Raw genomic sequence first — 23,816 nt, 5'->3', positions numbered from 1 at the left:
AAACACGACCAAACGTCACTTCCGGCGGAAGGGGACGCGGGAGATTTGATTGGAAGACGCTTGCTTCGTCGCCGAATCACTGAGTGTTGCCCGGGCAGGTTCCCGTTCTTCTCAGGTAAGGAGTTGCCTGAAGAGGCTTTCGTGGAGTGCAAGGTAGGAGACTAGTTCTAATGAAGCCCTTAACGTCGTAATGAATGAGATTCAGGATTTTTTTCAGGATTTAGTCTCTTCTATGAAAGGGCGGTCATGAGGGTAAAAGAATAAAAAGGCCAATTTGGTTTTAGTGCGGTTGCAGTCGCTCAGCGAGCGTTTATTGAGCATCTGCTGGGCCATCGAGCTAGATGCGGGGGAGCGTCTGGAACTGGGAATACAGCGAGGAAAAAGTGCTACACCACCTTTTGAGGTGCCCAGTGACAATCTGGCTGCTATTCCGAGTAATACTTGCTTGAAAAGGGATCTTTTCCAACCTGCTTTGATGGCCCAGAGGGAAAACTGCTTAACTGAGTGGGGTGTTCAAACTTGAAATCGTTTTCTAGACTCTTTCCTTCTCTCACACTCAGCCAGCTATACCAGCCTCTTGAATACCTAAATCCGGCCCTTCTCGCCACTTTCTCCCTCATTACTTTGTTTCAGCACCATGACTGTTTACTTAACTAAGTCGATAGCCTCGCAGCGGGATCTCTTACTTTCAATCTTGTTACCTTCCAATCCAGTCTCCACATTGCCAGACTAATGAAGCTCAGATCTAATCAGAGCTCACACACACACCCATTTAAAATCTTTCTGTCGCTCCTGTTTGCCCTCAGCTTTAAGTCTAAACTCCTTAATATGGCTTACAGAGCCCTTCCCCGTCTAGCTTGGGCCTACCTCTCCAGCTTTGTTTTTCACCACTAGGCTTCAGCCATATGGAATGTCTTTAAATTCCTTAAATGCACCATCCTCACCCACCACCAGACCTCTTCTAACCATGCAGCAGCCAACCTGGCTAATTCTTACTCATTCCTTCTTTATCAGTTTATAAAGTCTTATAAGTCAGGAAGCCTTTCCTGACCCTGAAAAATTGTGTCACAAAGCACTCACTAGTTATTCATTCTGCAGATAGTGTTTAAGTGCCACTCTGCTCTGTGCCAAGAACTGTTAGGAACTGGGATTACAATTATGCATAAGATAGATTCCTGTCCTAATGGAGCCTAAATGTTTTATGGTTGGACTTGGGAATAACACGGGAACCTACCTGAGTTACGTTGGTCTGAGAAGGCCTCTGAAGAGCTGACATTTAAATTGAGATCTAAAAGATGAGAATGATCCAGCCATGCAACAGAGAAAAGGAAGAACATTCTACAGTGAGTAGGTTGTGCAAAGGCTCTGAGCAGGAAAGAGCTTGGCATGGTAACTGTTAAGGAACCTAAGAACAGACCTAAGAAAAGACCAGTGTTGCAGGAACATTCTCAGGACAGTTGTATGAGCTAAGTCTGAAGAGATGGGCAGGAATTAGATCTCACAGTTAGGCTAATTTAGCAGCATAAGCAGACGTGGTTTGAATCAAGGTGGTGACAGATTATATGGGGGAAAATGAATGATAGTTTTTAGATGTGGTAATAAGTTCAAGGACATTCTGGTGGGTGTAATGTGGTACTGGAGGGAAAGACAGGTATAAAAGGTGACTTCTGAAAATCTGAGTTACTGGTTAGAGAAGAGTGCCATTTACTAAAATGGAGAAACTTCCAAGAAAAGTGTTTTGAGAGGAAACTAAGAATTCAGCTATTTTTTTTTAACCTATTAAGCCTTGAGATATCTATGAGACCTCCACACACAGTTGGCTTTCAGATAGGCAGCTGAGGTATATGGAGCTTGCAAATATTGTGTGTACCTTTGTGTCACTTAATTGTTAGTTATTGTCTATTCTATCCAATAGATTATAAATTCCTTGAACACTAGAGCCTATTTCTATCTGTAACCCTATCCCCTCCCCCATCCTCAGAATAATACTTTACCTATCATAAATACAGTGGACAAATGTGTTGAACTCACTAAGATTTTCCTGGGTTATGTCTTAAAAAGATTTTCACCAGTGTTTCTCCAAACAAAAGTTTTGTCTCTGTTTTTGTTTAATTTTCTATCTTCTGCTTGCTTTTCTCTTCCCTTTATAGAATCTTCATGTTAATGTCAGTAAATCATTTTTCAGGGACTTATTATGACTGCCTTTAGAAAACTTAGGCAAAGTGTGTGCCCTTAGAGACCATTACAAAGTTTTAAGAAAACAACTGAAAATATCCACCTTTCCCATAGCAGAGGCCTTTTGACCTGTAAAATATGAAACTGGATTTCTGAGAACAAGATGGCAAATGTTTTCTTGCACAACAAGCAAGAATAGTTTGGGAGGAATGAAGAAAGGAAGAAGTCAGTCTTACCTCTTTTTCCTGTGTCATTAGAACTGGGAACTAGTTTTTTGAAGGGGTGATTTCATCCATTGGCCACAGCGTTGAGCATATACAAATAGTTAAGTATAAAGCTTGAGCCAACAATGTAATGTACTGGATACTGGTGAGCATCTCATCAGAAGGCATGAATTTCAGAGCTGACTTCACCTGCTTCTTGACTTTTAATAAGAATTATTCTAGATTTTCTAGTCTAGCCCAGTTATTCTAGATTTTCTAATAGAGCCCAAAGGAGAAAAAAATGTGTGTTGCTGTGTATGCATATATGGTCATGGTTTTTCAGACTATTAGGGTGCCTATGAGAACTTGGTAGTGGGGGAGTCAAGACGAATGGTCACCAGATAATAGATTAAAGCAAAATTATATAAAGTAATCTAAAAGAGACTGAAATGCTCCCGGGCTTCATGAATTAACAATAACCACATTAATCACAAGTGTTGTTCACCATCAGACAGCCCCCATGGGAAGGGCAGTGGTTTTCAACTGTGGGCAACATAAGACATGCAAATTCTTGGGCCCTCATCCCAGACTTACTGAATCAATCTCTAAAGTTGGGCCTGAAAATCAGTTTTATCAAGCCTCCAGGTGATACTGATGCATGCTAAAGTTTGACAGCCACTGGGTAATATGAAAAAAATAAGAAGGCAGAGGTGGTGATCAAATGAGCTTATATATCTGGGTCCATTGACAAACTATTTAGTATGACAAAGATGCATATTATTAACCCGTTCCCATTAAGCACTTCACCTAATGTCCCTTCTTCAAACAACTTTCTGTTTGTAATTTGGCTTAACATGTAGTTATACCCAAAGGAAAATAAGGGCTTAAGATGTGTCCCTTCCCTATGATGGTAATATTTCATGGTAAATTAACAAAGTCTCATTGGGTTATGATTTAGCTCCCCATATGGCTTAAGTAGAAAGAGAGAAAGAAGTATTCCATGTTAAATTAAAAATGTACTATAATGTGTCCATCTGGAGCCCACATATTTTAATAAGTTTAAGTCTATCAGAATCTTCCTTACCGGACATTGACTTGGGCAGTCTCTGGGCCTTCGGGGAAAAAAAGCCAACAGAACCCTAAATTAGCTCCCATCGACCTACCCTAACATTTATCCTCTTCTCCCTCTTTCTCCATCTCAGCCTCCTTGTTTCTACATGTATGTGTGAGAGATTGAGAAGATCCAAGGTTTTCTTTGTATGTTATTGCCAAGTTCCCTACCTAACATTTTCATTATATTTGATTTTTCTAATTATAAAAGTAATACATGTAGAAAATGTTTTGAATACATATATAGAAAATAAAAATCCCCTTTAATCTGACAACTCAAAGAAAATACTTTTCGAAAAAAGATTTTGTATTTTTCTAACTATCCTCCCCTCTCCATCCCAAGCTAAGACTAGATCAGTCCTTGAACTGTATCCTTGTGGCATTATGACATTTCTTTCATAGGACTTGCAATTTCAGTTAAATTTTTTGTGATTATCAGTTTAATACCTGTCTCTTGCACTAGACTGTAAGTCTGGTGACCAGGTAAGGACTTATCTATGTTGCCCATCACTTATATTATACCCAACACCTGGTATTTAACAGCTGCACAAAAAATAACTGATTAATAAGTAAATATATTGAGCTTACTAATTGGAATATGGTTTGCTGACTGATGGAGCTGAAAGAAATCACCATCCTTCCCAATAAAATACAGAAGAAAGATAAATTCCAGGAGATACTACATGTGGAGTTGTTCCCAAGTCTGTCACCACGCTTTCCTAACTTCAGTATTTACCCATTCCTGGTGCTTCCTTCATCTATTCATCAAACACGAATTCACCATAGTGCAAGTCAGGCAGTAGGGAGAGAGAGAGACAGAGAGAAAAAAAAAATAAAGTAGATAACAAGTACCATAGGGAATAACTAACAGTAACAGCCTGAAAGAACCTAATTGCATTTTTGTCCACCAGACAATGATGGGAGTGTTTTTGCCATTTGCTGGGATTTACAGGTAAACACAAATAATTAAATTAGTTTAATGACCTTCATTTCAGTTCTCAAATTTGCCATTGTTATAGTTTTCTACATAACTTACTTGTTCCACTAGAGGGCAATAAACCCTTAAATAAAGACAATTTAACCAACCTTTCTTTAAAAATAAGACAATTAGTGCTTGCACAATTTAGAAATTAATCCCCAAATATTCCTCCTCATTTAAGTTTTTGGGGTTTTTTTTTTAGTTTAAGTTCGCTTATTGGTGAGTTGTGTGCTCAATTAGAGAGTAAACATTTTACAACAGGAAGTGTCTTCTTTTTCATTGTGTCCCCCACGCTTAGCACAGTGTACTAATCCTGTTTCATGTTTAATCCATTTCCTAAAATTTGATAATTTTGTAAAGAATGATTTGATAAACATCCATATAGTTTTGGTACAATATAAAAATCTATTTTAGAGTCCTAAAGAAAACAGTTTCTGCTTGTAATATGACCAAATTGAAGAAAAAATTAGAATGAGGATAAATGTAAATAATGATTAAAATAAGTTCTAATTAAGATACTATATATGAAACTACTCTGCACTTTAATTACATGCAAGTATAAGATTATTTTGCTATGTGGTAGAATTGCTTTATGTTTAATAGTATATAGCAAAACTGGCTTAGGAAAAGGAAAGTGAGAAATCAGGGAAAATTAATAGCTGAAATTCAGATTGACAGTTTTGAACTTGGCACTGGGAATATAAAGAGATGGTCCCTTTAAGATCTTACCCTGGCTCCAGAAAAAAAAAACATTGAACAGATCAATTCACTGTAATGTGATAAGTGATAAAAAGTAGGGAAAACCTGGAAAAGAAAGCTTCCTGGAGAAGACTCCTAAAAAGAATCTTAAAAAAAAAATAAACATTAGCCAAGAGAGTGAAAGAACATTTTAGATGGAAGGAAGAGTGGGAAAAAAAACCCCAAAGGCACAGAAATGTGAAACATACTGTGGCAGGCAGTGTTTGGGAGTACAGAGGAGAACAAAGAGCACAGCTCAGATTACTTTTTTGTGCGCCCTTTAGCATAAATTACTAGCACATAAAGAACAAGGAAAAGAATCATGGAAACACATGAGGGAGAATAACATCAAATACAAAATAAACTAGACAAAACAAATAGTGGGACTAACAAAGTACATTTGTATAAGATTTAGAAAAAGAAGAAAAGCCATCCTATAGAGAAAGGTCTTTTTAAGTGGGCATTAAATGAAAAATGAAAATCCTATTTGGCATATTCCTACTCTTAAAAAATTTTTTTCTTAAATTGCAAGATTCTGCTTATGGTTTTTCATGTGTTCAATGAATATTTATTGAAAACTTACTAATCCTGAGCACTGAGGATATAAGACAGCACAAGATAGATGAGGTTCCTGTCTTCATGAAACTTTCAGATTAGTGGGGGTAGAAGAAATAAGTAAATGTATGTATTATGTGACATATGATGCATTTTCATGGTTTCATATATAGTGAACATCGTTAGTACCATGAAGAAATAAGATGGGTAATATAGAAACAATGAGGAAATGGGTGTCTACTTGAAATTAAAGTGGGGCCTTCTTGGGGGGTAACATTAAAGACTGAAAGATGAGAATGAGCCAGGTATTTGAAGAACTAAGGTATTCTAGACAAAGAGAAAAGTAAGCACAAAAGCCCAAGAAGAGATACCATTTAGGGTATTTGAGAAGCATGGCTTGAAGTACAGTGACTAAGGGGGAGAGTGGTACAAGGGAAGGTCAGGAAAGTGGGGTAGATGACCTAGGGCCTCAGAGGCTACTGTAGGGAACTGAGGCTTCATAAGCAGAATTTTAAGCAAGTAACATTCTCTGAAGGGAGCTTAGCCCAGATATATGTCCCCTAGTACAGAGGTAGATGTACCACCATATTACACCGTCCCCCAAACTGGACTTTTTAGAGGATGTGTAGAGGAAAGATGCCTTTGCTGGCACACATTCCATCGCTTTTAGGGTTAGCAGGGAACCTGAGGTTAGTAGCACTAATAATGTGTTCAGTGATCTTTCTTTCTGCCTTCCCTTTGTATATATACCACCTAATCTACCTTGTCCTTAGAGATTGCCATGTAGCCTAAGATGATAACCAAATCTAGGAATACATATGTGCTTTTGGTAGAACCTTACTAATCATGTATACCTAAGGGTCCCATAACAAGGATAACAGAATTGGGCAGGATTAATTTTTTTACTTTATCTTCCCTTTAGTAACATAGAAATCAGTAATTCCATTTATCTTTCATTTTTGCAAGTTTCTATCTTACTGCTCTAGGTAGCAAGATTTTATTTTCACAGAAATACTGTTTTGATTAATAAAATCTTCCTTGTGTAGTTATCACACTTCTAAATTTTGACCATCCTTAGGAAAAGCCATACCTAAAAGATTGTTGAACATGTACACAGACTTTCATTTCATAATATTTATATTATGCTATAAATAAGATCTATTTTTAAAATTTTGATAAACCAACAATTGAACTTTTAAAAAGAAAGTATGAAAGAGGAGAACATTGGTATTATTGCTTTACTTCTCTGATGTTTTTCACATAAGGATCTGAAGCACTTTGAACTTTGACCTTGTAACATTTTGATTTTTCTGTTTGCAGAACCTGTTTTTTTTTTCTCTTCAAGCTGTATAAAAATGTGCACACTGAAATCTAATGAAGTGATTTTCTCAGCTAAAAAGAGCCATTACCCACCAATTTAAGTTCTTCAAAAGATTTACGTAAGTTCATTCCTATCAATGGTAGAAACAAATTCTATTGATAAAGATGTGAAACAAGCTAAATATCTTTCTTGAAGATGGAGCATTATTCAAAAACAGAATATTTATTTGAGCTACTGTGTTTTAAATCTTATTTTCCTATTAAAACATTTAATTGAGCAGAAAAAGAGAATTAGTTTTCCAGTACATTAACACCACAAAAAACATCTGTTGACTTTGTAATGGAGGTTAAATGGTTTTCCTAAGAAATGAATTATGTACTTACAATTAAAGACTGGCCAGTCATCCCCATGGCTTTTTGTTTTGCAGGCCACAGTGAGAACACATGAATGGAAGAAGAAAATTTCTTCTTGCCTCAGTTCTTGCTCTCCAAAATTCAAGTTTTATATATCCTTCATGTCAAAAGTGCTTCTCTCGGGTAATTCTCATCTCCAAAAGGTAAAAGTAAAGCCTGTAAGCATGAGAGAAAATTCAAGTGTCTGCTGTAGATTCCCTATGGCTAGAGGACGAGTAAGGATTAAGTTCGCCATACCAGGACATAAGGCTCTTTCGGGTTGGTTCTTCTGTAAGTCCTGGAATAGAATTGGCTAGTAGTCCTCTGTTGCTAGAGGGAAGTAAGTCCCTATCCTGTTAGAAAACCACAATCCATTTCTGGACTAGCCCTGGTATAGTATAGGGGTTTTTTGTTGATTGTTTACTTATTTTTGCCTGATCCCTAGCTTATTTTTTAAATAAATAAAACTTCTTGAGAACAAGGACTTCACAGTACTCTCTGTAGCCTCCAGAGCCTTGGATAGTGTTTGCACATACTACTATGTTATGATACTGAGATGCAGGCCACGTATAGCTGAAAGCCTACAATTCTTCTCTGATCTTGATAGAGTACAAATGAGGGATTAGGGTTGGAGTTCTTTAAGAATACTTTCTTTCTGCCAGAGGAGAGGGAGGATAAGGATATATGTAACTGCCTCATGGTGTATGAGGAAGAGTAATTTGCCACCAATATTCTTAACTAGTCTTTTTTGTCTAGTTAACATTGAATGGAGAGGAATTGGCACCTGAGCCCACGTCTAGACCCTAAGTCATCCTTTCAGTAGTTATCCTTGTTCCTTATTAAGCCATTCTCCCAAGTAACTCATTTGTGAACTCTGAGAGACTCTGTTTGAGCTATTCATCATTAAATGTACAGCCTAGGGTCCAGTTCACAGAAAATGCAACAGATGTTTGTTAAATGAATGAGTAAATGACAGTATGATAGTGTCTCGAGTCAGGACTTTGATCACCCATTTTCAGGTTCCTTTCTATATGAAAAAACTAAAACTCGGGCTATTTACCTTTGATCAGGATCCATTCTTAGAAGAATTGTTTGATATAATGGAGCTATTTTAAGCTTCAGAGATCCTAGCCGGGTTGCAGATAGGCTCTGATACTTGATAGTTGTATGATCTATGGCAAGATACTTCTGTGAATCTACTCACTTTAAAGTGGGATAATAATACCTACAAAGTTACAGATAATGATCATACATGACATATATTAGGATTTCTAAAATGGAAATACAAATCTATTTATATAAAATACAAATCTAAGTATACCTATTGCAGTATAACATGGTGATTAAAAAGTGTAATTGTTTAGAGACAAACTGCCTCCCTTTTTGGAAGCCAGGTTCCCAACACTGCCACTTATAGCTGTGTGACCTTGGGTAAGTCACTTAAATTATCTGGGCCTCAAAATGCAGAGAGTACTATCTGCCTCATAGGGTTGTTGTAAGGATCTAATGAATTAATATACATGAAATGCTTAGAACACTGTGTGATACATAATCAGTAATATATATACATAATCAGTAATAAAAAACTACGTTTTTTTCCAAGTCATTTCTTTTAAAGACAATCTGCCACAAAATTAGGTTGAACAGTACTGCCAAGTATCTCTTTAGACTGGTAATAACAATAGGTAACATTAATGAATATTTACCATGCACTGGGTACTATGCTAGGAGCTTTGTAAGAATTATGTCTTTTAATACATAGTCTTATGAGGGAATGCTATTGTTAATACCAGTCTTCAAAAGAAAAAAAGCTTAGAAAGTTTAAGCAACTTGCCAAAAATCACACAACCAGCTAGTTAGTGGCAGAAACATATTCAAGCCTAAACAGTGTAGCTGCCGTCTACATTCATAATCACTACATCACCTCCAAATTAGCAGTGGAATTTGTATCCAGAATGACATCTCCCCTTCTCTTTCCCAAAGCTTAACATGCCTCAAGAAACCGGAGCTCTGACTGAGCCATTTAGGTACTAAAACCCACAGCACTTGGTCCTTCCCTGTGGAAACAGTCCATGGAAATACAACCTATTTTATATGTATAGTACGTTGACAACACACAAAATCTATTCCCATAACTTCCAGTGCTTATCTTTTCTGCAGTTATTTCTTCTCTCCTTTTTCCTTACTTGGAGTCAGTTGTAAGCCAATGCAAGGAAACAAATTCCTCACTTTCATTTCCTACTGCTACAGCACAGCAAGTTTAGGATGGAAATTCCATACTATAGCCTTTGCAGAAGATTTTTAAAGACATTGAAGATAAAAAATGACTGGTCCATAAAGACTGAACCCCAAATCCTTAGCAACAACCACCAAAATAGGTGCTTTGTGTTTTATACAGCTAACTTTTTCATTTGTTTAACCTCCAAGATTAATGCAGTGGTGGTTTTCAAATTATATTCTGCAGATCCTTAGCGCTCCATTGAGGTGCTTTTAGAGGGAAAAAGGGATTAGAGAAGTGATAGTGCTGACTAGTAGGTAGGGCTTGGGGGTCCCCCCAATTTAGTTTCAACAAGAGCTCCATTCTCATCCTTATATGGGGTTCCAAGTTAGATTTTATTTGAAAAGGGATTCCATGATATAAAGATATAGACAAAAATATTTTTTTAAATGTATAAAATGGTCCTTCATCTGAGATTATCATATTCATATATATAAATGCATATATATACCTATATGGGAATATGGTAACCTTCTCAGATGAAAAACCAAACTACATATATGACCATATATATGATTTTGTGTATGTATATGTACTTCCAAAAATTATGAACAATGGAGGGGACTTAATTATCCAGGTGAACTACCCACCCAGCCCAAACAGATATAAGTTGCCTTTCTAGATGACTTAATGGGACCCCTAGGCCCTTTAGTCTAGAAATCTGTCTCTGACACCAACTTTTCTGATCTTAACATGGGAATCATAATTTAGAAACTACCTAAACTCCCCCCAAACACCCAAAAAGTTTGTATCATTTACTTCAACAAGTAAAATCGAATTTTACACACATCAGTCATAGTTTTCTCCTTTAGGAAGGAGAAGAGTATGTGAAGACTTGGAGATACGTTCTTTTTTTTTTTTTTTTAAGTGTTTTTCATTACATTGTACACATTCAACAATCTGGGACTGTAAACTTGGGAGGGACATTATGTAATCATCTAGTCTGGATATTCTTAACCTGCAGTCTGTGGATAGGTTATAGGTGAATATGAATCCTCCAGTCCATAAAATATTGTGTTCTATGGTTTGTTGTGTGTGTTTCTGGAAGAGAGAGTGAGTACATTGCATTTGGTCAGATTTTGAAAGGTTTCAAAATCAAGAAAACACTAAGGATCATTAATCTTGTCAATTTTCTACTTCTGGGCTAAATGTAAGTACACTAACTAGAAAAAATTAAACAAATGAAACTTAGTGTTTAACTGGGATCAAAGAAAAAAGGTAGCAAATTCAGGTTTTATTTCAGATCCTTTCAGAGGCTCCTTGAAGTCAAAACTATCTTCATAAGAATTCTAGGGCATTATTTGCTTTTTCACTCTTATTATCTTAAAAGTGCATAGTAGACTTTTCTAGAGGCTACATGACATGTAATGTCACAACAGATTGAGCAAAGAAGGAGGTATGTGAATCCAGCTGTCTTTATTAAGCCAGACACTAAAGAGATTTGCAAAATGTAAAACAATGCCACTCTCTTCTCACTAACTTTTTAAATTTTGGAACACATATTATTTTCATAAATTAAGCTTTTTTTAACCATGCAATGAGTCTGTTATTTTAATGAATAAATATTTTTTAGATTTCTCAATTACTCACTTTCATTTAATTTCTCATATTCAGTTAAAATTTAGTTGGATATTAACCATATAGACAAAAGCTCTTTGGTGTTCTCGAAAGTTTTTAAGAGTATAAAGCATCCTGAGACCAAAAAAATTTGAAGACTACAATTCCGTAACAAGTGACATTTTGGAAAATAGGGGTGCCTCTAGAAGTTAAATCGGGATTATGATTTGAATATGTTGTTGCTGCCCTTTCTTCTCAAAATGAGAAACAGCTGTATTGGCATCACCTGGGAGCTTGTTAGAAATGCAAAATCATGGGCATTGTCCCAGACTTAAGCAGATTCCTCATTTTAACAAGTTCCCTAGGTGATTTGTGTGCATATTGAAGTTTGAGAAGCCCTGGTCTATATTACTCCACACTAACATTTATTTCAACCCAGCCTTATTCCCAAAAGGATTAAAGAAAACTTATATCTTCATTATATATATTAGATTAAAGTATATATAATTAGTTTGTATATGCACCAATACTAATAGACCTAGTTTTTGTTAGACTATCAGTGATACTATTTGCAGGATAGTTCGTTGTTAGCCTTATTGTTCTTACAGTTATCATAAGACACCATACAGGAAAAAACCTCCGGCTAGGAATCAAAGGCCTTGGATGTGGTCATAAAATTCACTAACTTTGTCACCTTGGGCAAAAATTACACCCAATTGCCCAGTTTGTAAGTACGATAAGTGTCTTGTTTACCTATCAGAATGAAAAGTAATTGAAAACATTTGTAAACTGCAAAATGCTGCAAATGATTCTGAGATTTGCTAAGAATTTTACATTATACCAGAATGCATTACTAATACATAACCTTTAGAGAAGTTCTAATACATATTTTAAAACAATTCATGTCACTGGACCTTCATGTTGAGATTTTAACCCCAGTGAGTCAACTATTTTCACTTTATTCTGTGGCCAGAATATAACACAAATTCCAGCAGATTTGGTTAAGATTATATAAATGGATTGGCACAGATCCATCTTCAGTGTGGCAAATAAAAAATAATAATTGGCACAGGTCTAATGATGATGAATCAGTAACTTCTTACATGAAGGATTAACCTCTGCTCAAAATAGATGTTTTGTAAGCTGTGGATTTTAGGTTCCCCTTAGTGGCTCGGTGGTAGCAATCAAACTTAACTATATTTAACAGTATTTTCTATTTGCATTTTGTCACCCATTATTAAGCCAGATCCTTAGCAACATGAAGAAAAAACAAAATCCTAGGATTAACCATTACCTTGAGATGTTTTAAGGGGTCAGTTTCCTTAAATTAAGAACATGAGAGATGGATAGCAGAGTTATAAGACATTGCAAACAACTAGAAAGGAGGGAAACACTAAGTAGAAGTAACAGTAATCATCACAGTATTTAAATAATAAGTACTGCATTTTCAAACTAATTGTATGAAGGAGAACCAGATTAACACTTAATTTCTACCAAATTTGTTTTTCATCATATGAAAAAAACATACAGTGAACATTTCTACACTTGTGTTTTCCCATTTTCCAGGTCTAATTGTCCAAAATGTGGCTCTACTGGTAAAGCTGAAAATGCAAGTTACAGATATAAACTTTCCTTAAAAGTTGCAGAATCAAACCAATTATTTGGCATTACTGTATTTGGAAGCTGTTTAGATGCATTTTTTGGTCTTACAGCCACTGGTTTGCACAGGTAAGAATACTTAAAGCATTCTTTTTCCTAGCCATTCCTTTAGTACATCAATAGCATTTGAAGATATGTGTTTTTAAAGCAATGTGCATTTAGTAAAAATATCACTCAACCTCAAATCATTAGGTCCTTCAAAAGATAATCAAGGGAAATCAAGGGAGAAAGAAAAGATGTTTATTTCTCAAATATATATTGTGATGATGTTAAGCCAGGTCCCTTTTATTCAGGCAGCTAAACTGTAATTATAATATTAATTTATAAAACTCTAATCCAAGTTAGAGAAATATAGAATAAGAAAGTAAAATTGTTTCAAACTGAAGGGTTATCCAAATTGAGATTAGCATTCAAATGGCTAAGATACCTTGAGGTAGAATAGAAGAGGCTATTTGAGGGAATATTTGGGTATCAGAAGTTGAAATGTCATTTCTCTCACTTGCTTTGCAAGTTCATCTGCATAGTTTGACCTAAGATGCCCTGAGAATGTAAGGAGATATATATATATAAGCAACTGAAGCTTTTTCTCCCCCTCAGTCTTTACCCCCCTCCCCTAATCACTTGACAGAAGAAATCTCTATCTCCTTGTACTTGAGAGCAAACTGAATTGCCAGGGAAGGGGAAGGACTTCCCTCGCTAAGTGCTATCAATACCACAACTACTCCCACTGCTGCTTTTAAAATAGTTGCTGGGCCTGATCACTAGGACGGCATCTGCTTTTTTCATACTTGATCATTTTTGTCCTTTTGGGCATAGGAAACTAGAGGGAACAAAATGCCTAGCTCTTTAATGTCACTTTTTTTTTCTATATGCACTCAAAAGCTTTATGCTGCATTTTCAAACTAATTGTATCTTCTAACTTTATTGTAAGTTAAAATTTCAAAGCTTTTCTCTTCACATTTTTTTTCTTTCCAATCAAGGTACATTCAGGATCCTAATAAAATTCCAGAAACACTGGACAGTGATGAAACTCAGAACTTACTAACTAAAGCAGTCGAAACTTGCTTTGTTGGACAAAGCTTTATTTTTGGAGTGACGGTAATTGAGACTAGCTTTCTTTCTAGTATTCTCTTAACATTTGCATTCTAATAAGCTGATCTGAATTTTCTAAATAGCTTTTAGGAGTCATAAATTTAAGGTCCTGTAGAAACATTTTATACTGTGTAAGAATGGGTGTAGGTGATCTGTTAAAACACATGTCACAACTTCTCTCAAAAGTCAGAAGAGCCCAGATCAAATGCTTTCAGGGCTTTAAAAATTAATTTTTTATAAATTCAGGATTGTTAGACATTTTGTTTTGATACTTGGTATTTATTTTCCTCTCCAAATTTTTTTCAAATTCTATAGTAAAACTTTCACCAACTCTTGATCTTAATTGTAGCATCTGTAAAGGGAGAAGGAAGGAACTAACACTGAAGGCAGTGTATCTTGAGTATTGATAACTCTTAAGAATAAATGGGAAGGATGGCCTTAAATAATTAGTTATAGTGACTGTAGAAGTTGTAAGAATGTACTGACTCTGAAGGAATACATTTTCTGACTCATCTATGCTACGGGGAACATTTGGAAATTTTGTCCACACTGGAATCAGGGCCTCTAAAAGGGGAATAGAGCATTCCGTAACTGAACAGTGAGAAAAACGCAAACTGAAGGAGAAACCAGGAGCTACAGAACTTTTCTTTGTTCAAGTCTTAGATGGTCTTTCTCCTTTTCTTCTTTTTTTTAACAAGTAAGAACATTCCCTTAAACACTCAAAGTTTATGGAAGCTAATGAGAATTAGAATAGTAGTTACTATTTATTAAGCAACTACTTTTTGCTAAGAACAGTTTTCCATGTGTTATTATTAATATAATAATACTTCATTTTTATCCTTATCTTATAAATGAGAAACAAAGGCTCTGAGAGATTAATTTGTCCAAAAGTGCCAACACTAGTAAATGTTAAAACCATTTTCTAATATTTTCTTTTCTTTTGGAAAGCATAATCTTTTCTCCAAGATTTACTTCTCTTATTTGAGCTACTCTGCCTATAACACTAGAGGGATTGAAACTATAGGGTAGGGGTTACAGTTGTATCTGTTTTAACCTTTTAAATGCCTGTTGCATATATGAGTCAAAGGAAGAAATTTTTATTCTAATTTAAGTTCACTTACTTCTTTCACAGAATTTCAAAAACCAGCATGGACAAGGTTCAGATTCCAGTAACTTCTTATACCAGTGCTCTAACAAGAGAGAAGTTAGAGCACTAACAGCTAGCCAGATTGTTCTCCCATACCCAGGTGTTGCGGGCTTCACAGTCATTGACTACTTCCATCAGCTTTTGCAGCTTTCCAATTTCAGGAAACTTCACAGTGGTTCCCAGGCACCAAATAGCTACTTGCTTGCTTTAGGACACACAGTTAGTGATCTCAGCAGCATATGTGGCCCTGACAGAAGTTCTTGTTTTAATGAGTCTCATGGCAGAGATAATTTTTCAAGATTCTGGCAGCTATCACTTCAACTCACTTCCATTGTTCCACAACTGACAGATGATGATAGTTTTTTAGCTTCTGAACAAGGCAAAGCCACTGGTACTCTTCACCAGAATAGAAAGTGTGTCTCCTTGGCAGAGGCCACTGGTTCCAGTAGCTGCCATGACGCCACTCAGAGTCCGTGGAGTCTTGTTTCATATATGAGTAAAAAGAGTACAGCACAACAGTCAGGGGAAGAACATGGCTTAAAAGCTAACCAGCCAAGTGCAGTTCACAGCAGTCATGTCATTGGAATTACTGACTCTCATTTTTTCCCTTTGAAAATGCAAGAGCCCCTGGAACCAAGTAATACAAGATCCTTCCACAATGCTGTAGAAATTAAAAATAGGTATACTCAACATGAGCTAATGCGTCACCAGCATCATGGTTTGGATACCTCGCCTAGCCTTCAGGAGAAATCTATTTGTTGTCCACCTTCATCGCTCAGACTTGAAGAGATGGCTGGTGGCTCGCAGGACTGTGACCCTGAGATTTGGGATGATCTGCCATTCTCTGAAAGCCTAAACGAGTTTCTAGCAGTTATTGAAAGTGAGAGTGCTCTAACCCAGACAGATGCCAGCAGTAGAAAACATCATCTAGATAACATCAATAAGTTACCTGTAGACCACAGCAGGTTTTCTGTAACCCCCCAGAGAACTTCTGGAGCCTTGCATACACCATCTATAGCTCTGAGATCATCACAAGCAAGTGTTAAAGCAAACTCTAACAAAGATAGCTTCCTTTCGAACTGTGAAGCAAATCCAAGTCCTAGTGTTCAAAAGGAACCACAACCAGATAACATAGCAGAGGCTGTGTCTGTAACTAGTAATGGAAGAGATGTTTCTGAATATTTTCTACCAAATGTTTATCTCTCAGCTCTGTTTCCATCTTCAAAAAGTTTAGGAACAACAGTTACTCATGAGCCTGCCAGAATTCTACCATGTAGGGCTGAAACTTCACTGAAGTGCAGTTCTTCAGAGAGTGACCATTTTTGTCTCAATAGCAAATATTCCAATGGAGGTAGAGAAAAATCACTTTCAGAAATGAGTGAAAAGTTGAAAACTTTGCATTCTAGGAGGTATAATGATGTTTCTGATCTTTGCAATTTGAAAAGTAGACAATATTACAGGTGGCCAAAGAATGATGGTAACCGTTTTACAATTTGCAAGAAACTGACATATCCTTTAGAGAGTCTTTGCAGTACTCCAAATAGAAGTACAAACGCATTGAAAGAAATGCCTTATGGACATATCAATAATAATTTAACACAGAACTGTTCTGCTGGTCTAGAAGGTAGCTACGATGCTTCTGCTGATCTTTTTGATGATAATGCTAAAGAAGTGGACATCACAACAGAAATTACCAAAAAATCCCAGGATATTTTGTTACAGTGGGGAAAATCTTTGGCAGAAAGTCATACAAAATCTGATTTTTCACCAAGATCACTTCCTGAAAACTCCAGCCAATCTTCACAAAAATTGTCTATGCAAAGTATATCTGCCCCTATGTCTCGAAGAACATGCTCTTCTCCACCTCATTTTCAGTCTGATTCAGAATATGATTTTGAAGAAAGCCAAGACTTTGTTCCATGTTCACAGTCAACTCCAGTTGCAGGATTCCACCAAACAAGAATTCATGGTATGAAAGGAGCTTTCAAAAACTTGCCTGCCATTTATTCAGATTTTGATGCTAACTACATAAAAACAAGGATTTCCTCTGAAAATTACGCACAGCAAGCCATCCCCAGCTGTCCAAAAAATAGAACAACACCCAGCCAGAAATCCAGAAGTCCTATTATATCTGGTATTAAACAACTAGAGGTTTTCAACTGTCCCATTCGTGAGTGTCTTGAGACTGATGTTGATGACTGGGTCCCTCCTACCACAAGAAAAGTGGGAATGTTTGGATTCCAAGCCATGGGTCTGAGGAAATGCCTAACTGCCTGTAATTCTCCTGATCAAAAAGAGTTTCCAAGAAAGAAATTGAAATGCATTAAACAAAGTCCTGATAAATGTTTAGTTAAGGAGTTAAATGTAAAGAATATGTTTACAGCAGTAGTAAGAAAACAAAAAACTCCTAAGAGTACACATTCAGGCTGGATTTCCAAAGAGTTAGTTTTAGGACTTGGTTCTTGCTCAGAAGTTAAATTTTGCTTTCCACCTTCCTCATCTGAAACTAAAAGCACTTGGTCTCCTGAATTGTTTTCATAAAGAGTCACCTAAACCCAATAGCTGATTTTAAAGGTAAGTCTGTTTGGAAACTTTTGCCTCTGGTGGTATGGAAAGCATTCTTATACCATTTTGAAAACTTGAACAGAAGCATAGAAATGAGGTACTATTGTGCCTATTAAAATGTAAAGCCACTATTTTTCCCAGTATTTTATCCTGAATACTCTGATCAAGATTCTTTGGCACTTTATTTTATATTGTTGATTGTACTTGATAATATTGTTAGTTTTGCTTGTTAAGAGTATTTGTTAAGATCACATGTATATTCAAATATAAAGTATACCAAAACTTAATGTCTTTCTTAATTTTTCAGCTCAGCTCAGAAAATGCCTGCTATATATTAGGCCAACTTCTGTGCTGAGTTTGTGACACAGATCTATGAGCTCACTGATCTCAAAAGATGTTCATCTACTGGGTAAGAACAGTAGATTGTCATAGAGCAGACAATTTCAATGCAATGAAGTAAATGCAGTTGATAGAGGTTGTTAATGGGTATTATAAACATTTCTGTTACTATGGGAGCATAGTAAAAAATCAATTAATCCAGCAGCATCTATGGACTAGGGATAGGAAAGGTCAATAAAAACTTACTGTTTAGAGTTAAATGTGAAACTCACTATTTTATTTGGTAAATATTCATTGAATGCATACATACCAGGCATTATATACTAAGTACTGGTAACTCAAAAATTAAAGTTGAGCCCCTTCACTCAAGAAACTCATGGTCTAATAGAGTAAACAATTCATAAGTACTCAGTAAATTCTGTTATAGGAGATAAGCCTGAAGGAGCAAAAATGAGAGGTAGCTTCTAGACCTTGGAGTCCGTAGCAGCATCTCAGCTGCGCCATGTGAAATCTTTTATATGTATCTGGTCAGGTCCTTTTTCCATTCTCCATAGCATCTACCCCACATCTTCATTTGACATGCCACCGACCCCTGCTGCTCTCCTTGCCTCCTAGCTCATGAAGAAGATTGAGATCACCTGGTATTTCCTCAACTTCCCATGCTCATACCTACCCACTTGTCTGTATCTGTACTCACCCACTGCTTCTTTCCTCCAATCTCAGGAAATGATGCCCACCTATAGAGTGCTGAACTTCTGTTCCAGCTGTTGGTCAATTATACCCATCTTCATTACCTTCTCACTCTGCTGGCTCTCTCCTCCTCTCTAACTTTTATATTTTGAAAATTTACACAGAAAAGTCAAAAATAGTAAAATGATACAGCATCTATACATGCCATGTAGATTGAGTTATTTTTGACATTTTGCCTTTTTGGTATGTATTTTTTTTCAGTGTGTGTGTACCCATATATATATGTGTGTGTGTGTGTGTGTTTAGTTTGCTGAACCATTTGAAAGTAAGCTGCAGGTATGACATTTCACACTAAATACTTCAACATAAACTTCCTGAAAATAAAGACTTTCCTCTACATAACAGCAATATCATTATCATACCAAAGAAAAATAATAGTAATTCTTCAATATCATCTAATATTCAGCCCATATTCAAATTTTTCTACTTATCTCTAAATTATCTTGTGTTGATGTTGTTTAACCAGGGTTTCATTAAGTTTACCCATGGTGTTTGGTTATATCTATTGTCTCTTTTTCTGGAACTTCACCTCTTATTTTATACCACTTTGACTTAATGAAGTCAGACCATGGTTTTGTAGAATATCCCACATTCTAGATGTGTATGTTTGCTTCTTTATAATATCAGTACTGTTTCTGTGTCCCCCTCTATAGAGAATAAAGGTATTTCCTATAAATAAGGTCTAAATTTATTAGATTTTCTGTTTTTCAGCAGAAGGTATTTCATGTGTTATGTTCTGTACTTCATGTTGTATCACATTAGGAGACAATGTCAAGTTGTCCCGCTATTAAGTGATGCTAAATGAAATCACTTGGTTAAAATGCTGCCCACCAAATCTCACTGTTGTAAGGGTACTTTTTTTTACTTTTTAAGAGTAAAGAGTCAGAATTATAGTTGCCTACCAGTGGTGCTGAGTTTCCTTTTCCTTCTCTCTATCACCATGTACTCGAATTTTTTTTTTCAGTTATTTGCAGTCAGTTGCACTCACTATTATTTGTGGTACTCCATGCAATACTCCTTGCTGCCTCCCTACTAGCTGTTTTTGTTTGTAGCCAGGCTCCTTTAAGAAATAGTCGTTGCCAAAGTATCACACCATTCGCTGTTCAACCTGCTGAAGTCTATTCTCTCTCCCTCACTTCTAGTAGCTGTAGTGTCAGTAGTTTTCTAATTCTCAAATCCAATGGATTTGTCGTTCCTTATGTTATCTAATCTCTTTGCACTCCCTCTGTTTCCAAGATATCATTCTCATGTATTCTGCTTCCTCCTAGTTTCTGCTTTGTTTTGACTGGGGCTACCTGTAGGACAAATATTTTTTGCAGCTCTTGTTTATATAAACCATTTGATTTTAAAACATCACAAAATTCATGGGCCCACATGAGGTAGAGTAGTTGTTAATGAAGATTTAGAATAATGGATAGAGAAAAGGTATGTTCATTGTTCAATCAGTGCATATGAAGACTCTTCATAGTATATAGGCACCTTCACTTCCTCAGGGAAAGTCTCTTCATGTTCCTTACTGTCAAATGTGCCACTGCTGGCTCATTTCATATCTCCCTCTGTGTTAAAGGCAAGTAATGCAGTCATTCACAATGCCTTGATTCAAGAACCTGTTTGTGTTGAGCTATATAGATCTTGCCTCTACAGTTCCCTAATACCATTTATTTAATGCTGATTATATCATTATTCATGATGCTGCATCCATTGTGTCACTGAATACTGGCTCTCAGAATGGTGACTCTCAAAGGTTAATACTGTGCTTCATTAATGATTACCAACAATGTAAGTCTTACCCTAAGTATTCAGGAAAAAGTGAGTAATTCATTTTCTGGTCATATGTACCATTTGGACTTTTGTAACATAAACACAGAACACATATTCCAACCATGTCTTCATTCGAACTTTTTAGTCTGTAATTACTACATTCCTAAACTGATCTCCTGGCCACAGCCAGGAAGAATAGGCAAGAGGCCCATGGGTGGAACATGAAAAGTGGTTTCTGGTGCAAGGAATGTCCATTCCTCTATCAGCATGGCTTAAGCCAAAACCTGGAGAGCACAATGTCACTAAGAGTTGGAAACAATAGATGATGCTGATTAGATGGGTCAGTGGAACAACAATCTTAAAAGGCCTTAGACGGGCTGGCCTGACAAGGTGCAGAACCTGCAGAGGGAAGGGTTGTCTCCCCGGAGTCAATGGCGAGAGAGAACAGGGTAAAGAACAACTGCCACCACCCTCACAAGCCAGGGGTTTACAGACTAGAGGCCAGGTGGAACACAGACCACTGAGAGCCAGTGCATAGGCCCACACACTCAACTTAATACCAAGGATCACTAGTGACTTTTGGTAGCCCAGAACCCTAAATTTACCTTGTGTCTACTACGAGAGCCACCTAAATGTGTGTCAGCACCATTCTGGCACTGCAATTTCATACGACTGTGTAAGACATACTTCAGCCAGCAGGAATGGTCCACTCTTTAGACTCAGGGCAGTTGTACAGGCGTCAGATCCAGAGCTCCTCCATGCATTTGCTCCACATCACGCATGGGTTAGAGAGTTGGAGAGTGCCACAAAAGAGAAATACCACCTGTCCCAGGCACCAAAATGAAACTTGGAAAATTTTCAGATAGCTACTTTGGGCAACCAGATTCCACTTGGGGCCAAATCAAGGTTCAGGTGCCTTGCTTAATCCCAACCAGAGGAGGTTTTAGACAATCTTGAGGAAGTCACTTTAAAGCCACTGGCCTCTGAAGCAAAAGGGCTGGTGGGTGGGATTCCTGCTTACCCAGGTCACAGAGATACAGTCTTATCATCCCTCTATTGTCCTTGATTGCCTCTTTATTTGCCTGCCTTTTAAAAGATGCTGCTTCGTAGTGTTCTGTTATTGGCCATTGTACATGTACTCTTTGGTTGAATTCATCCACTGATTTACAGTTATCATGCATAGAGTGTGTAATCTGAAGTTCACCTTTTATCTAGACTTTCTCCTGACCCAGACTTGTACGTTAGTGTTTTTGTTATTGTTCATTTCAAATGTTTTATAATTTCCATGTGGCTTCTTTGACTCATGAGTTTTTTATAAATGTGTTTCTTAATTTCCAAACAAAGGATTTTTTTTAGATCTCTCTTTGTGAATGGCTTCTATCTAAATTGCATTGTTGTCAGAAAACTTCCTCTACATTATTCCAGTCTTTTGAAATTAGTTGAGACTGGACCAGTCTACAGTCAGTTTTTCTAAATTGTTCCATGTATGCTTTTAAAGAACATGTATTTTGCAGTTACAGAATGCAGTTTTTTACATGTGTATCAGGTAAATTAATCATGTCCAAATTATCTGTACTGATTGTTCGCCCTGTTCTATCAGTTACTAAAAGAGGAACCTTTAGAAAGATGGCAGCATGAGAGGTGAAACAGAGGCTTCCTCCTAAAACCGCATATAATATAAAAATATAATTAATACAGCTAATCCTGAAAAAGCAACAGGAAAGAGGAGTATGCCAGACTGCATACACCTGGAGAAAAGAGCAGAGCTCATGGAACAGGGTAATGTACCGAAGCCATGGCCTGGCGGAACCCAAGCCCCTCCCCCACCCCAACTCACCGGCAGGAGGAAGAAAAATGGAGCAGGAGGGAGTGGAGTCCTGGACTGCTGAATACCTAACTCTGGAGATCTGCTCTGGGATCACAAACCTACATTTCATGGTGCTTTCATGATACTCTAATGATTAGGGGATTGCAAAGCTAAGACAGACAAGATTCTTGGAGAGACTGAGATTCCAGCCGCTTGTGGAAGCAGAGATCCATATCTGGCTGCTCTGGGACAAAAGAAAGGGGGGCAGTCTGAGAGACTTCCTAACAAGGAAGCCCTTAGTAAGAGGGCTCCTAAAGGGGCAAGGATTGCACAGAGCTTACTGCTCAGGAGAAAGGACAGGTAGACAAAATTGCCCGGGTGCACTCTGCCCAGCAGGTTGGGAGCTTTCACGATTTCCAGGTGCTCCAGCTCCCTGTCTGGCTACACAGCTCCAAGGACCCACTCCATAAAACACAGCCTACTGTGCCTTTCTCCCGGCCAGCCCCACCTGGCTCTCACACTGAAAAAACCTACCTCGGCATTAGGCCAGCTAGAGGGAAGATCTGTCTACAGCGACTACAAATGCAAAGCATAGAGGCTTATACCTGTGTGCTCAGCCCACTGGTTCAGGCAGTGGAGACAGGCATAGCAGCCAGGAAGTAGGAAACAGCTCTTTCCTCCCCCCAGGCACCAATACCACTCTCTTGAAACCCCCAACATTGCTTAAGGGGCTGAGCAGCTCCAGAGAGTAGAGCTTCTGGACACTAGAGGGTGCCATATACAAATATGAAACACCAAAGGAACCTGGTTCAGAGTAAAATTATTAATACAACTCCTGAGAAAGATGACATGGACCTCATGAATCTTCCTGAAAGGGAATTCAAAATAAAAATCATCAACATGCTCATGGAGGTATGAAAATACATTCAGGAACTCAGCAGTGAATTCCAGTCAGAGATCCAATTGTTGAAGAGCACAATGAAGGGTATTAAAACCAGAGTAGATATGATGGAGGAGACGATAAATGAAATAGAAACTAGAGAAGAGGAATACAAAGAAGCTGAGGCACAGAGAGAAAAAAGGATCTCTAAGAATGAAAGAATGTTGAGAGAACTGTGTGACCAATCCAAACGGAACAAAATTCGCATTATAGGGGTACCAGAAGAAGAAGAGAGAGAAAGGGATAGAAAGTGTCTTTGAGGAGGAAATTGCTGAAAACATCCCCAATCTAGGGAAGGAGATAGTCTCTCAGGCCATGGAGATCCATAGATCTCCCAACACAAGGGACCCAAGGAAACCAACACAAAGACATGTAGTAATTAAAATGGCAAAGATCAAGGATGACAGACTACACAAAGCAGCCAGAGAGAGAAATAAGATCACATACA

The 23,816-nt window shown here is 37.3% G+C and overlaps 1 protein-coding gene across 2 annotated transcripts; it reads left to right on the top strand.

The window, feature by feature from the left end:
• The first annotated feature begins 13 nt into the window (after positions 1 to 13).
• Positions 14 to 18,370, top strand: DDIAS (DNA damage induced apoptosis suppressor). Of its 2 annotated transcripts, XM_073215949.1 has the most exons (7): positions 102 to 153; positions 7,081 to 7,199; positions 7,509 to 7,637; positions 12,875 to 13,036; positions 13,948 to 14,065; positions 15,192 to 17,780; positions 18,079 to 18,370. In XM_073215949.1, exons 3-6 carry the CDS (start codon positions 7,525 to 7,527, stop codon positions 17,745 to 17,747), a joined length of 2,949 nt encoding a protein of 982 aa, XP_073072050.1. In that variant the 5' UTR covers positions 102 to 153; positions 7,081 to 7,199; positions 7,509 to 7,524; the 3' UTR covers positions 17,748 to 17,780; positions 18,079 to 18,370. The 2 variants fall into 2 exon arrangements, with proteins under 2 accessions (XP_017529054.3, XP_073072050.1); XM_017673565.3 differs by lacking the exon at positions 18,079 to 18,370 and having other exon boundaries at positions 14 to 115; positions 15,192 to 18,072.
• Positions 18,371 to 23,816: the final 5,446 nt, after the last annotated feature.

The sequence above is a fragment of the Manis javanica genome, chromosome 11, assembly GCF_040802235.1.
Source record: "Manis javanica isolate MJ-LG chromosome 11, MJ_LKY, whole genome shotgun sequence".
Classification (NCBI taxonomy): domain Eukaryota; kingdom Metazoa; phylum Chordata; class Mammalia; order Pholidota; family Manidae; genus Manis; species Manis javanica.
The sequence above is the reverse complement of the archived record's forward strand: the minus strand, read 5'-3'. Positions and strand labels throughout refer to the sequence as shown.